Source organism: Oncorhynchus mykiss, chromosome 8 (assembly GCF_057628025.1).
Source record: "Oncorhynchus mykiss isolate SJ-2025 chromosome 8, ASM5762802v1, whole genome shotgun sequence".
NCBI lineage: Eukaryota > Metazoa > Chordata > Actinopteri > Salmoniformes > Salmonidae > Oncorhynchus > Oncorhynchus mykiss.
The window spans coordinates 58716475-58730637 of NC_143029.1; the positions used below are offsets into that span (position 1 = coordinate 58716475).

Sequence of the window (14163 nt, forward strand, 5' to 3'; positions counted from 1 at the left end):
CCTTTGGGAGAGCCACCTCTTAAGTAGACCAGAACTGTGAACACTTGTTCTATGGTAAACGGCCTTATCTTCTTTACCCACCAACTTTGGCGCTCCCTATGGGCACTGCTTGGTGACATTATGCTCTTGGCATATCTGATAATGACACTTGAGGGCGCTGTTGTCAAAAGAAACTCACGTGCCGCGTTTTGAGAGAGCGGGAACAGTGTCGACTGTGAGCAGTCTGCTCTGTACCAAGAGGTCTGGACCTGAAAGGTAGTTGTGCATTTGCCCTGGAATTGCAGGATTGCTGGTTCAAGTCCTACTCTGACTCTTTCCCTCAATCCCTACACTACATGTATCCTTATTATTGCATGGCCATCTAGTGACTACGTAACGATGTGTCTTATTCTGTTGGTTGCATACCAAGGAACAGTCTGAGGTCTGTTCATAACGCCTTGGTGCCAGACCTACTTGGGGCCAATCAATCAATAGTCTGTTGATAAATATAGCACTGCTCTGGGAGACACTGATGTTCACAACGCAAATGTATGATGTCTGACCATCTGGCAAGGGTTTGGACAGTCACAGCAAAATCAGTGGTTTAGACTATAAATTGTGGGAAAGGCAGTGGCAATTTCCAAATGTAGGGAGCGGTGAGAGTTTGGAGAAAATAATCCACCTGTGGTGTATTCATTACGTCTCGCAAATGAAACCGTTGACAGTTATAGAACCAAACGGAAGCAAACAGAGCAGAACAGAAACGGGGACGGTCCTACCTGCATTTAGCCAATATAAACTCTCGTTTTCGTTGCAAAACGTTTTCCGTTTGTAGTAGACGGTTTCTGTTGCAAAAAAAAATATATGTTTGGAGTAAATGGTTTCTGTTGCAATACGTTCTACAACAGACGAAACGTTTTGCAACAGAATCGGCGTAATGATTACACGCATGATTTTGTGCGTTCTATGAGCGGTGACGACACAAGTACGTCACTTTCTACCCAATGATGGCGACTGAACGATTTTACAGCACAAGAGGCTAGACCCGTGTTACCACAAAAACAATATTGTCAAAGTAACAACTAAAGGCGAAATAACAGTGTATTATAGTGACAACATAGTTAAGATAAAGGAGGAGAGGAGCATCATCTTGCAGTTATGTTTCGGGGTTGTCCCGCCAACGTTCTCCGACCATAATGTGAGACGGAGAAAAAGGGGATCTTGGATCGAGCAGCAGTCATAATCTGGATGACAAACATTGCTCAGTGGTGATTCTGTCACATCATCCACGCTGGCTTTATTTAAAAAAGCTAGCTGTATGATATCCATTCACCACAAAGAAAGTCATCTGACAGCTAGTATTTCATCGTCGAAACCCCGGGAGGGGAACCGCTGAGGAAGGATGAAATTCACGGAGCACCTTTCGGCGCACATCACTCCTGAATGGAGAAAACAATACATCCAGTATGAGGTAAATAGCTAGCTAGCTAACGTTAGCGGTATTGCTTGTTGGCATGCGCAGCTAGCTAAATTATGCTAGCTACAGTAGGTGCCCAAAAGGGGGTTTTCTTAACGGAGCTTCGTTGTTTTATAGTCAACCCAACTAGTAATATCGGGTTAGCTTGCTAAATTATCTCGCTAACCACCTCGCCAGAATCGAAAATAGTTTCGGCTGAACCCTTGCCGACTAAACCCAACTCCACGATTTACGAAAAACGACTGATTTCAGCACCCAATGAACAGCCTGCAATTACACAGGACAATGTCGTTTGTAATTGCAGGCTATTTGGGTGCTGAAATCAGCAGTTTTGGATAAAAACTGACATCGGAGCTCCAGTCCGCCCACACTAAATTAGTCGCCGCTCAACTCCATCGTAAATCGTGGTGTTGAGTTTAATCGGCTAGGATTAGACACTTCAGACGTTCAGGTTTCTGCACAGACGCTATGAATGCGTTAGTCTAGACCAGAGTGACCGGTTAAATTGTGTTTGAGAGCATTTTTAAACCCTCTAAATGGTTAAGAAATAATGTCATTGTTGCAATAGTTGGTGAGTGGGCAACATGTACTATAATCTTAACTGCAATATGTAACTTTTTGGGCAACCGACGAAATTCACAGAAATGTGAATTATAAATGTCATTCATATTGAAAGCAAATCTAAGAAGCGGTAGATGTGCGCTATTTCTATGCTTCCCTTCTTATATTTCGTTATAGCATCTTTTACTTTCGGTTTTGTACACCAGCTTCAAACAGCGGAAATTACAATTGAAATATATTTCACAGGGTTTAGATCAGGGATCATCAACTAGAATCAGCCGTGGGCCAATTTGTTATTCAGCGGGTGGTAGGGGGGCCAGAACATAATCTTTATTTTTTGTTGTTGACTAAAACATAATTGTTTCAAACCTTGATTACATTTGGTAACATTGTCCTGCATAGGGTGCCGTCTTTCGGATGGGATGTTAAAACGGGTGTCCTGACTCTCTGTGGTCAATCAAAATCCCATGGCGCTTATTGTAAGAGTAGGGGTGTTCACCCCTGTGTCATGGCTAAATTCCCAACCTGGTCACATTCTGTCATGGCCACCTAATCATCCCCCTCATTCCTAATTGGCATATATCACTCCTCACCTCTCCACCTGGTAGCTGATGTGTGGTGGGAGTTCTGGCACAAAAATGGTCACTGTGCATCACTGAGGTGGGTGCTACATATTGAGGGTGGATGAGGTGAGAACGTTAAACACTTTAAAGACCGTCAGTTAGTAGAAAAGTGCTATATAAATCCAATCTATTATTTGTTTACAATCACCAATGTCTCTATTATGTGTGGGAATAATTGGGAACAGTTTTCTAAAATTAAAATAGTTGATTTCCTGGTGTTTTTACAGTTCATGTCCAACAATAAAAATGCAAAAAAAACCATGTATCTGTCACACTGAACACATGTTTAGCAGATGTTATTGCGGTTGTAGCGAACTCGTGGCTTGGGGAACCCTGGTTTAGATTGCTTCGTCACATAAACTGAAATTAGGCGAACTATTAGAATTTTAACAACCAGGGAATGGCAGATTGATTTCTGCATATTGCACCTTTTTAAATTGACAAGTTGAATTACTTTGCCATATTAAATTATTGTATGTTGCATTAACTTCCCTAATGTGGACAGTTTGTGTTACTACCTTACACAAGCTTGCGTTTTCACCCCATAAAATTGATTTGAATTTTTTTTTTTTTACCTCCGATTGGTGTAAAAGTTAGTCATCACAATGACATGATTGATTGCTTTAAAACAGATCAATATCTTTGGTTTTGCACCATTGATTTTGTCACATGCTGGGATGCACAGAACTTAGATTGAGGAATTAACCTCTGAAACGTTAAAACTATATGTAATTGAAAATAGAATCTACGTAATCTCCCAAGTAATTATTTATCATGAGTGCAATAAACAATAACTAGTAATGCTGCATTCTGCAAGAAAGGTTCAAATCTAACCTTTCTGGTTAAAATCTAACCTTTCTGGTTAAAACTGATAAATTGCTGAGGTGTAGTCACTTTTGAGGATACAAGCTCAAGTACACTACAAATATTTGATGTGTTTCCTTTTCAACAAAACTGTATGAATAAGGCTTAAAATTAATAATATTAAAAAAAATTAAGTATAATCAATTTATGAAAGGACTAACTATAAGATTTCGGAAAGTATTCAGACTAGAGGTTGACCGATTATGATTTTTCAACGCCGATACCGATTATTGGAGGACCAAAACAGCCGATACCCATTAATCGGCCGATTTTACATTTTTTAAAATTTGTAATAATGACAATTACAACAATACTGAATGAACACTTATTTTAACTTAATATAATACATCAATACAATCAATTTAGCCTCAATAAATAATGAAACATGTTAATGCAAAAACAAAGTGTTGGAGAAGAAAGTAAAAGTGCAATATGTGCTATGTAAGAAAGCTAACGTTTAAGTTCCTTGCTCAGAACATGAGAGCATATGAAAGCTGGTGGTTCCTTTTAACATGAGTCTTCAATATTCCCAGGTAAGAAGTTTTAGGTTGTACTTATTATAGGAATTATAGGACTATTTCCCTCTATACCATTTGTATTTCATTAACCTTTGACTATTGGATGTTCTTATAGGCACTTTAGTATTGCCAGTGTAACAGTATAGCTTTCGTCCCTCTCCTCTCTCCTCTCTGGCCACCATCGAAGCAGCGTTACCCATGCAGAGCAAGGGGAACAACTACTAGAAGGCTCAGAGCGAGTGACGTTTGAAACTCTATTAGTGCGCGCTAACTAGCTAGCCATTTCCCTTCGGTTACACCAGCCTCATCTCAGGAGTTGATAGGCTTGAAGTCATAAACAGCGCAATGCTTGATGCACAATGAAGAGCTGCTGGCAAAACTCACGAAAGTGCTGTTTGAATTCATGTTTACGCGCCTGCTTCTGCCTACCACCGCTCAGTCAGATACTTAGATACTTGTATGCTTGTATGCTCAGTCACATTATATGCAACGCAGGACACACTAGATAATATCTAGTAATATCATCAACCATGTGTAGTTAACTAGTGATTATGATTGATTGTTTTTTATAAGGTAAGTTTAATGCTAGCTAGCAACTTACCTTGGCTTACTGCATTCGCGTAACAGGCAGTCTCCTTTGTGAAGTGCAACTAGAGAGAGGCAGGTTGTTATTGCGTTGGACTAGTTAACTGTAAGGTTGCAAGATTGGATCCCCCGAGCTGACAAGGTGAAAATCTGTCGTTCTGCCCCAGAACGAGGCAGTTAACCCACCGTTCCTAGGCCGTCATTGAAAAACTGACATGCCTAGTTAAATAAAGGAATAAAAAATATATAAAAAAATTGGCGCCCAAAAATGCCGATTTCCCATTGTTATGAAAACTTGAAATCGGCCCTAATTAATCGTCCATTCCGATTAATCGGTCGACCTCTAATTCAGACCCCTTGACTTTTTCCCACATCTTGTTTTCATGTTAGTCTTATTCTGGCTGAACCCTACATCACAGCTACTAACAAACTCAGTGCCTCTGTTCAATGGGGATGATTGAGAAGACCTGCAATCTATGGAACTGGTGTGGACTGCAGCAACATACTGTAGCTCTTCAATGAGCACCTGCATTTGGAGGTGACGACGGCTGCAGTCCTCAGTCAGACTGAGCCACAGCTGCTTCCAGTTCTAATCTATGCATTGCTGCTTCTTGCACTGAAAACGTCTCTGTAAAGGGTCAGCTTGCCCTCCCACAGTCTGCTGGACAGTGTGTGAACAAAATGGGTCCAGACCAGTGGTCCCTTAAGCATTTCTTTTTTATGAAATAAGCATACACACCAAATAGATTTATGGCATATTGATCCATGCCGGTGTGCTGGCCGGCATTCTTAAAAATGTATGAAATATGGTCTAGTTATGTGTCCACCTTTTTTTTCTCCCTCAGAAAATAGCACTCTCCATCTGCAGTACATATAATTTAATCATCTAACATCAGTGCTGCGGAGGTTTCCTTCGTGGGATTAGCCTACCGATTAGAGATTGGCAGGGCTGGAACAGACACTGAATGATGTCTCTCTGGCTATTGCGGGGGTCAGTTCTTTACACAATGATGACACAATTTGTCTTTTCAGACTCCCGGCTGTTGGCTAGAGTTGCACAACACATAGGGATGAATTATCACTTGTGTAGTGGTTTTCAGAAGTGTATTCTGAGAATCTGCCTATTTATGAGAACCTGTTTGTTAGATTCTGCCTAGCTGTGTGTGTGTGTGTGTGTGTGTGTGTGGTTTGTTTGAGTGTGCACACACACACAGACACACACACAGACACGTATGCATGTGTGTGACTGCATGCATGTGCAGCTCTGAGAATATAGGTGTTGTATTTGTTCACTGATCTCTCTCTCTCTCTCAGGTCAAGAGGGAAGCTGGCCTCTGCACTCACCATTCTGTATGAGCAGAGCACTGTACTGCCTCTGAATTAGATTCAGCAGGGAAACGGGCTGAGGCTTAAAGCCGATTTCTACCTGAAATGTGTTCGGAGGCTCTGTATGAAGAATGTGACGCAATTGCGGAGCCTCCGGTAGCACGCAGAGTCCAAATGGAGCTCTGTACCGCATGGCCGTGCGCCGCCCAAATTTTGTAACAACGTGGAGGGTTACATATAGCTCTGCATTGACATGATTGGTTGATGGTAGGTGAGGGCGTGAAGCGCAAGAAGTATGAAGGCCCGGACTTCTGTAGAGGCCGTGTCACCGTAGAATGCTGTCACGGCCAATGCAGACGTCAGATTGACCCTGTGTGACTGTGTGTGCATTCATGTGTTTGCGTGCCATATTCATGTCTGTCTGTATTCATGTGTGTGTGTGTGTGACTGTGGTTACGGTTGTCATTGAGAATAACAACCAGTGCCAGTCTTAGTGCTGTCTGTGTGACCTCTGTTGTTGTCTACACTGCTGTATTTTTCGCTCTTGTGGAACGCTGGTGTCAGCCGATTTTTCTGGCTGCTGGCTGTCACCTGATGCGAGTTACGCCGAACCATTAAGTCACAGTTTATGATTATCGCTGTTGTCATTGCAGAAAGCAAGGGTGGGTCGTATTCATTAGGGCAAAACGGTTTGCAACGGAAAACAAAAACAAGTTTCTTATTGGACCCGTTCAGGTAGTCCCTTCCTTTTTCAGTCAGTTTTTTTCTGTTCGATGAATATGACCCTGATTATGGTTTACAAGCTCACATTGGAGATGCAGTGGCTAACTCACCAGTAGTTAATAGTTTATAGACAACCTACACCTTCATCTTGGCTTGTGCGTCATAGAGTAGATGTAATCCTATTATAAATGTGACAACTGATATATATTTGGGTTTCTTTTAGCTTAGTAGCCTATTAGGCAGACGAATGCAGTGGGATTGCAGACAGAGTGAGCGGTCAGTTGTAGTCAGAAGTCACTCAACTTGACTGTTCATTCTAACTCTGTCTCCTAGACTCCTCCTGGTGTAGCCAAATACACACACACCTCCACAGTCCACAATTCTTTGATTTTGGTTGGCCTTGTGTTGTTGTTTGGCCTGTATTACGGTCCATACTGTGTGAGTACAGCCATATGCAAAGATACCACAGACCTGTGAAAGGCCAACAGGAGTACAGCGTCAGAGAATAGCGAGGATGGAGGGAGGTTGGGCTAAAGGGATAATCGCCTGCCTGTAGTGTTCTGCTTTCTTTAAGAAACTTACGCTTTAGCACCCGCTGATACACTTACTGCTCAGACACAGGCTCAAGCAGGGGCAGTTGCCCTCTCTGTCACGTACACACCCACACACCGTGGGTAGTGTGGGAAAGCGTGGGCTTTCGCTACACTAGTAGCACGGCGCCCTGTCTTTTTAAGGCTACATGCTGAGCATCGCATGACAGTTGGTGAGCTTTGTAAGCAGACCACGTCATGCCATCGCTGCCTCTGTTGCTGTTATCATCCCTACCATCTGTGCCACAAACAATTAGCTGCTCAGTCAAAATCTATCTGTTCCTCACAGTCACCATTTTAAAACCGAACAACCCTAGGGAAACACTGGACTGCTAGTATGAAAGTAGTACAAAACAAGGGTAGAAAATGTCATGTGAAAAAGAGGAAGACACTTTCTCACGGTAAAGCCTAGGAGCGAAATATCCCTGTGGTTTTCCTTACTAGCAATGATTTTACCACAAAGGGGTCATCTTCAGGCCTTCCCATGTGGTCAAAATGAATGTTTCTAATAAAACTACTGGAGCGTTCAACGATGGACTGTTCCATTTTATATTAGCCCTCGCCCTCACAGGGACAGTCCTGTGGCCGTCTTCGTGGGGTGCAGAGCAGGGACCAGGCTCACGGCGGGGTCATATCACTGTCCTCAACTGGCTCAGCTACAGGGCAGAGTAAGAAAGACCGGGTCGCGTTCCAGCCCGCCGCACTGTGCAAAATGATCAGACCTCACAATGCCTTGAAGCGTTTTACATCTTCAGAACCACATTAATGTGATGTAGGCTAGCAGTCTGATGATGCGTACGGTCCGACTGTGTGGAGACGGGCTGGAACACAACCAACCCCTCACAGACGACCACAGCTAAGATGGAGGACTACACAGATGGGGCCCCTAGTCTTTTGGTTCTCACGCCGTCTCGCTATTGACTGGTTCTGAGATTCTATCTGATCTAGCCAAGTTCTAAGAGAATAGGTATAAACTAGTGCAAGTCCTTTTATCCTCCATCTAGGTAGGGTAGACTCTTAAGGACCAATATTTCTAATCGTGTCTAAAGGCCTGGCTTAAGGCAGCGAAAGCTGACCCCAGGCTATTTGCCTAAGAGTAGCATTTATCTGGACACTTTTTAAAAGGCATGTCTTGGACTGAGGATGCTTGTTATTGTAGCCTGATGGTGAAGCTGTTGTTCCAAGGAGTCACATGATGAGAGAAAAAAAAAACAAGCATGTGAGAATGGATCTGCTTACATCATTGTTGTTGGGAACAGTGGGGGTTGGCAGTGTTGGACACACACACACACACACACAAGTTGGATAAGGTGACAGTATGGAACCCTGATAAAGAACCAGCAAACACTGAATGATTGGGAATGATTGATTTGTGATTCCCACTGTAAGATAATACACACACAAACTCCAAACACTCCCACACAACACAAGTATGCCAACGAACCCAAAGCGCAATGACTGATCCCAGGTCATGCACAAACAGCACCACGTGCTCATCATCCACCATGGGCAGAAATAAAACAGGCAAGACTTTGAAACTCCTGTTTGCACTTGTCCATGTCGGTACAACAACCAATAGGTTGTCTTCCAGTGAACTAGACTTCTTTCTCAATCCTTTGTCCATTTGTTCTCTTCATTCGCTGCTCTTGTTTGTAGATCTACTGAATCCACTCATTCAGCAGAGCATGAGTGACCTTGACCATGCGGCTCTATTGGCACCGAGGACTTGTATTGTCGTCTGTCTCACTGGCTTCTCCACAATAACGAGGGGCTTCTTGTTCTCTGCACTCTGGGACACACACACAGAGATGTAGAAAGACTGCAGTAGCTATCTGCTGCTGACTCTGTCTATTCTGAACCCATTGTCTGGACTCTGGCTAGGGGGCTAGGGCTTCGAAAAAGCGCCTTCTGTTCTGTGTGATTGGCTCCGTGATGCACCAGAATAACCTTGACTGTTTCCCTTGTCATCCTGATGCCAAGGAAAGCTGGGACAGAACACTTCCCCTTTTTCACCTTTCTTCTCTATTGTTAGATTTGCATGACCCGTTTTTATCACGCAGCTCGGCTGCTTCCGCTGGCTGGCTGGTTGGTTGGTTGTACTGTCTCTGGTCTCTCTCTCTGGTCTCCGTCTGTCTACCTCTGTGCCTGCCTGCCTGCTTACTTGGTCCTGGGCAGAAATTCTCTGGCTGTTTTAGCTAGTCAGCGGTGGAATAATCTGGTTGCCCATGTTAAGGAGCGGCAGCGTCATGAGTCATACTCTACAGCACATCACAGGGCTCTACGCTGAGCTTTTTTACAAGGAGGACGTGTGCGCCTAAGTAACAAAAAAAAATGTAGGCGGACACAAAGACATTGAGGAGAATGAAAACTATGAGGTAATAATCCTTCATATTTCTAGGCGCACTGGTGCTCCTAAATAAAATTAAAAAGTCTGGGTCGCACAGCATAGGCGCATATGCGAGTAAAATAGTCACACTGTATCATGTGCTGTTATAACACATTGTGCTGTGTGCACCTAAAGTGCATCATTTAAAGGGTTTACATGTTGAAACATAAGGAATGTCGCCTCAAACAAAATGTCTGCAGTGCATTAGGCCTTTTTATGTGTCATCCGATTAGTTAGGTTAGTGATTATTATTTTATTTACCCCTTTCTTGATTTTATATTTCTGCTCTGCAGGCTTTCAAGGATATGCTGTATTCTGCCCAGGACCAGGCACCCTCTATCGAAGGTAAAATAAGCTCTGTGTGTGTGTGTGTGTGTGTGTGTGTGTGTGTGTGTGTGTGTATACGTGCATATTGCACACTATTAGGGCCCAACCCTGACCCCCACGTCCCCCCCCCCCAACACACCACTATTAGGTAGCCCATGGCCTTTCAGTATCAAACTGCTGCAGATATCAATGCAAGAACAAAGTCAATCACCTGCATTTGATAGACCAGGAGAGAAAAGCGCTGGGCAAAGTGGAAAATGGAGAGAAGAAAAGACAGAGCAGAGGAAGAGTGTTGAGCCAGGGAGAGGAAGAGTGTTGAGCCAGGGAGAGGAAGAGTGTTGAGCCAGGGAGAGGAAGAGTGTAGAGCCAGGGAGAGGAAGAGTGTAGAGCCAGGGAGAGGAAGAGTGTAGAGCCAGGGAGAGGAAGAGTGTAGAGCCAGGGAGAGGAAGAAAAGTGCACAATAAGCAAACTTCATCCCTCAAATACCCCTCTTTCTTTAAACGAAGTTTCTGTCCATCAGTCTTTGGTCTAACAGCAAGGAGAATGACAGAATGCTTTGCTCCAGACTTTTTCTATTGTCGCTGGCGTAATCATAGCTGTCCTCAGTTTATTGGACGGCTAATCCATTTCTACAGCGTGATTCTCAGTGCAACGCGTCATGGTCCTTTGTTAAGAGTTCCCTGTGGTGCCAGCGTGGCATTGTGAGCTTGAAGACTTAATCCAGCTTGTTACGTTTGACCAGGCCACAGAGGCTACTTTGTTCCACTCGCCTGTCAACACCTTTTGTAGGAGCCTGAGGTCTGTAACACAGTCAAAGCTGGAGGGAACTGCAGTACACACATGTAGGTAGAGGATTGTATAGTGTAGCTGATTAGGGTGAAAAGAGTTGGTATCGATCAACCCTGAGATGTGCCTGAAGTTAGAGGCGTTAGGCGAGTCAAAGCTTGAGGGGACCCGAGAAGGCATGTAGGTTGAGTATTGTACAGTGTAGCTTCTTTCAAGGGATAGAAATGGTTTGCTATCAGAACAAGTGCATGTCTGTGTGTTAGACCTGGGTTCAAATACAATTTGAAATCATTTCAAATACTTTAACCACCTACCGTGGGATTAAAATTGATTTAATTGTATTTTTTTAATCAATGAAATACACAAAATACTCTAAGTGGAATAATAACTAACTCCTATAGGTCTAAGCCTTTGGTTTGCGATATCTACTAAAATGGTCATACCATGGATCATTTAGCAATTTGATTTTGAATTTTAGGAACCGTGTAGGTATATTTAAGCAATCGGGCCCGAGGAGGTGTGGTACATGGCCAATATACCACTGTTAAGGGCTGTTCTTATGTACGACGCAATGCGGAGTGCCTGGACACAGCCCGTAGCCGTGGTATATTGGCCATATACTGCAACCCCCCCCCCTAGGAGCCTTATTGCTATTATAAACTGGTTACCAATGTGTTGTCATACCTGTGGTATACAGTCTGATATACCATGGCTTTCAGCCAACCAGATTTCAGGGCTCAAACCACCCAGTTTATAATAAAAAGTACCAATTATTATTTATTTTTTATATTGATTTTGGCCTTTACTGCTATAGCCCATAGAAACGCATTCAATAACACATTCATAAAATGGCAAAACAGAGTAAAAAATGAATCCTAAGGAATAAGGTTGACGTGTCTGTCCTACATCTAGGCGATATAAGTAAACTTTATTTGTTAGACCCATATTTAGTCACTTTGGTTATGGCACTGTTGCACCCTATTCACGTTGTGTGATAAAAAAAATGTTAAGGCCCGGCACTGGGTTAGCTTCCTGGCAACTCCCCTAAAGCTTGTGTGCGTCAGAGCTAAACGTCCGTGAGAGTCTTACCTGTCCATGTTGTTGACTTATTCCTTTATAGCTCAAACGGTTCAGTCTGGACAGTCGGTTTTGTGAGAGGACATCTTGGAAATTAGGACCTGGGCGTCAATGTTCAGATGACTGCCGTAAAGCCTGTGGATGTCGTAGAGCAAAACAAACAACACTGCCGTGAGCGTGTCCTTTCACACGCCCCATGTTATGGAATTGGCGCAAGCTTTATTAGAATCGGCAGAAAGAGAGGATTGAGCTGTCGCCACTGATGGTTTCTGACTTCTAAATTTGAAATATTGTTAATAATCAGGTATTCTATGGAAAAGGAGAAGGGCCACAGTCTGGTTGTTACACCAGAAGTTATTGGTTATGTATATGGTGGAGTCAATTAAGGTTGGTTATGAGCCAGGGGCTTGGAATGTTACTGTGTGAGGGAAAGGCAATCACATGCTTGCGGTCACTGATAGTGTGGAGAGCTGTGGATTAGTGAGGAATGGGGGCTGAGGTCAGGTCACATGACGGGAGAAAGAAGGAACAGTTTATTAGCCACATCACTTAGCTTCCTGCCTAGCAATAAAGATGTCATGTTTAGAGGGAAGGAGGAGACTTCACCTAAATTGGGGTATATATACTTGTGCTGGTGGGAACATGTCTTTGTCTGTTCAGCTGTCTGAGCCAGTGGGTGAATACACTTGATTTGAGCTTTTATAGTTGTCCGCCAGGTTCTAAATAACAGGGTAAAAATTAACACCACTTAAAGAATCTACGTCTCTAGCATAAAACACACGGGGCTATTCAATATTCACAGTGAAGTCACGTCAAATTACCCTAGGGGTGTTTTAACGGGTCTCAATATTGTGTACAATGTGCCATTATCCTTTTTAAAGCTCTCTCAAATCAGTTGTTGATCATTGCTAGACAGCCATTTTCAAGTCTTGTCATAGATTTTCAAGTTGATTTAAGTCAAAACTGTAACTAGGCCACTCAGGAACATTCAGTCTGCTTTCCAACAGACACTGGGAGACAGCAGGACAATAACCTAAAACACCAGGCCAAATCTACACTGGAGTGGCTTACCAAGACAACATTGAGTCTTGGTAAGCCACTCCAGTGTAGATTTGGCCTGGTGTTTTAGGTTATTGTCCTGCTGTCTCCCAGTGTCTGTTGGAAAGCAGACTGAATCAGGTTGTCCTCTACGATTGGCTCTATTCAGTTTCTTTTATCCTAAAAAGCTCCCCAGGCCTTATCGATGACAAGCATACATATAACATGATGCAGCCATCACCATGCTTGAAAATATGATGTATTTGGAATGTGATGTGTTGGCCCCAAATGTAATGCTTTGTATTCAGGACAAAGCTGCAGTTTTACTTTAGTGCCTTATTGCAAACAGGATGCATGTTTTGGAATATTTTAGGTTAGTACTATTGTGGAGTAACTACAATGTTGTTGATCCATCCACAGTTTTCTCCCATCACAGCTTTTTTTTTTTTACCTTGTCAGCTCTGGGATTCTATCTTGCAACCTTTTGGTTACTAGTCCAATGCTCTAACCACTAGGCTACCTGCCGCCCCAGGTAAACTCTGTAACCGATTTAAAATCACCATTGGCCTCATGGTGAAATCCCTGAGTGGTTTCCTTCCTCTCCAGCAACTGAGTTAGGAAGACATCTGTATCTTTGTAGTGACTGGGTGTATTGATACACCATCCAAAGCGTAATTAATAACTTCACCATGCTCAAAGGGATGTATAAAAAGGTAGGTGGGTGCCATTAGATAGGTGCCCTTCTTTGCACGGAATGGGTCTTTGTGGTTGGATATGTGCTTAAAAGTCACTACGACTGAGGGACCTTACAATTATCTGTATGTGTGGGGTCTAGAGATGGGTTAGTCATTAAAAGAAATCATGTTAACCACTAATATTGCACACAGTCCATACAACCTATTATGTGACTTGTTAAGCATTTTTACTCCTGAACTTTGTTATGGCAAGCCTAAAGGGGTTGAATACTTATTGACTCAAGACATTTCAGCTTTTAATGTTTGATTAATCTGTGAACATTTCTTAAAAACATAATTCCACTTTGACATCATAGGGTATTGTGTCGATCAGTGACACGATTTCATTTTAGGCTGTAACACAACAACATGTGGAAAAAGTCAAGGGGGTTGAATACGTTCTGAGGACACTGTATATCCCTGGGTTTCTTCGGCAGCAAAAACAAACACGGATTCCTGTGTTCATCTGAGGTCATAGTTCAACATCACTGCCACTGATAGGATTGGAGCGAGCCGATCTCTGGGTCTGTAGGTGCGGTTGCTATGGCTGGACAGTGGACACATGGCCT

General features: G+C 43.1%; 1 protein-coding gene across 1 annotated transcript in view; it reads left to right on the forward strand.

Moving 5' to 3' along the window:
* Nucleotides 1–728: 728 nt before the first annotated feature.
* LOC110530206 (solute carrier family 53 member 1) overlaps nucleotides 729–14163 on the forward strand; it is a 34055-nt gene continuing 20620 nt past the window's right edge. Inside the window, exons 1-2 of the mRNA XM_036985763.2 lie at nucleotides 729–1450; nucleotides 9926–9977. Coding sequence (XP_036841658.1) covers nucleotides 1382–1450; nucleotides 9926–9977 — 121 coding nt within the window. The 5' untranslated portion in view covers nucleotides 729–1381. The remainder of the gene's footprint in view (nucleotides 1451–9925; nucleotides 9978–14163) is intronic.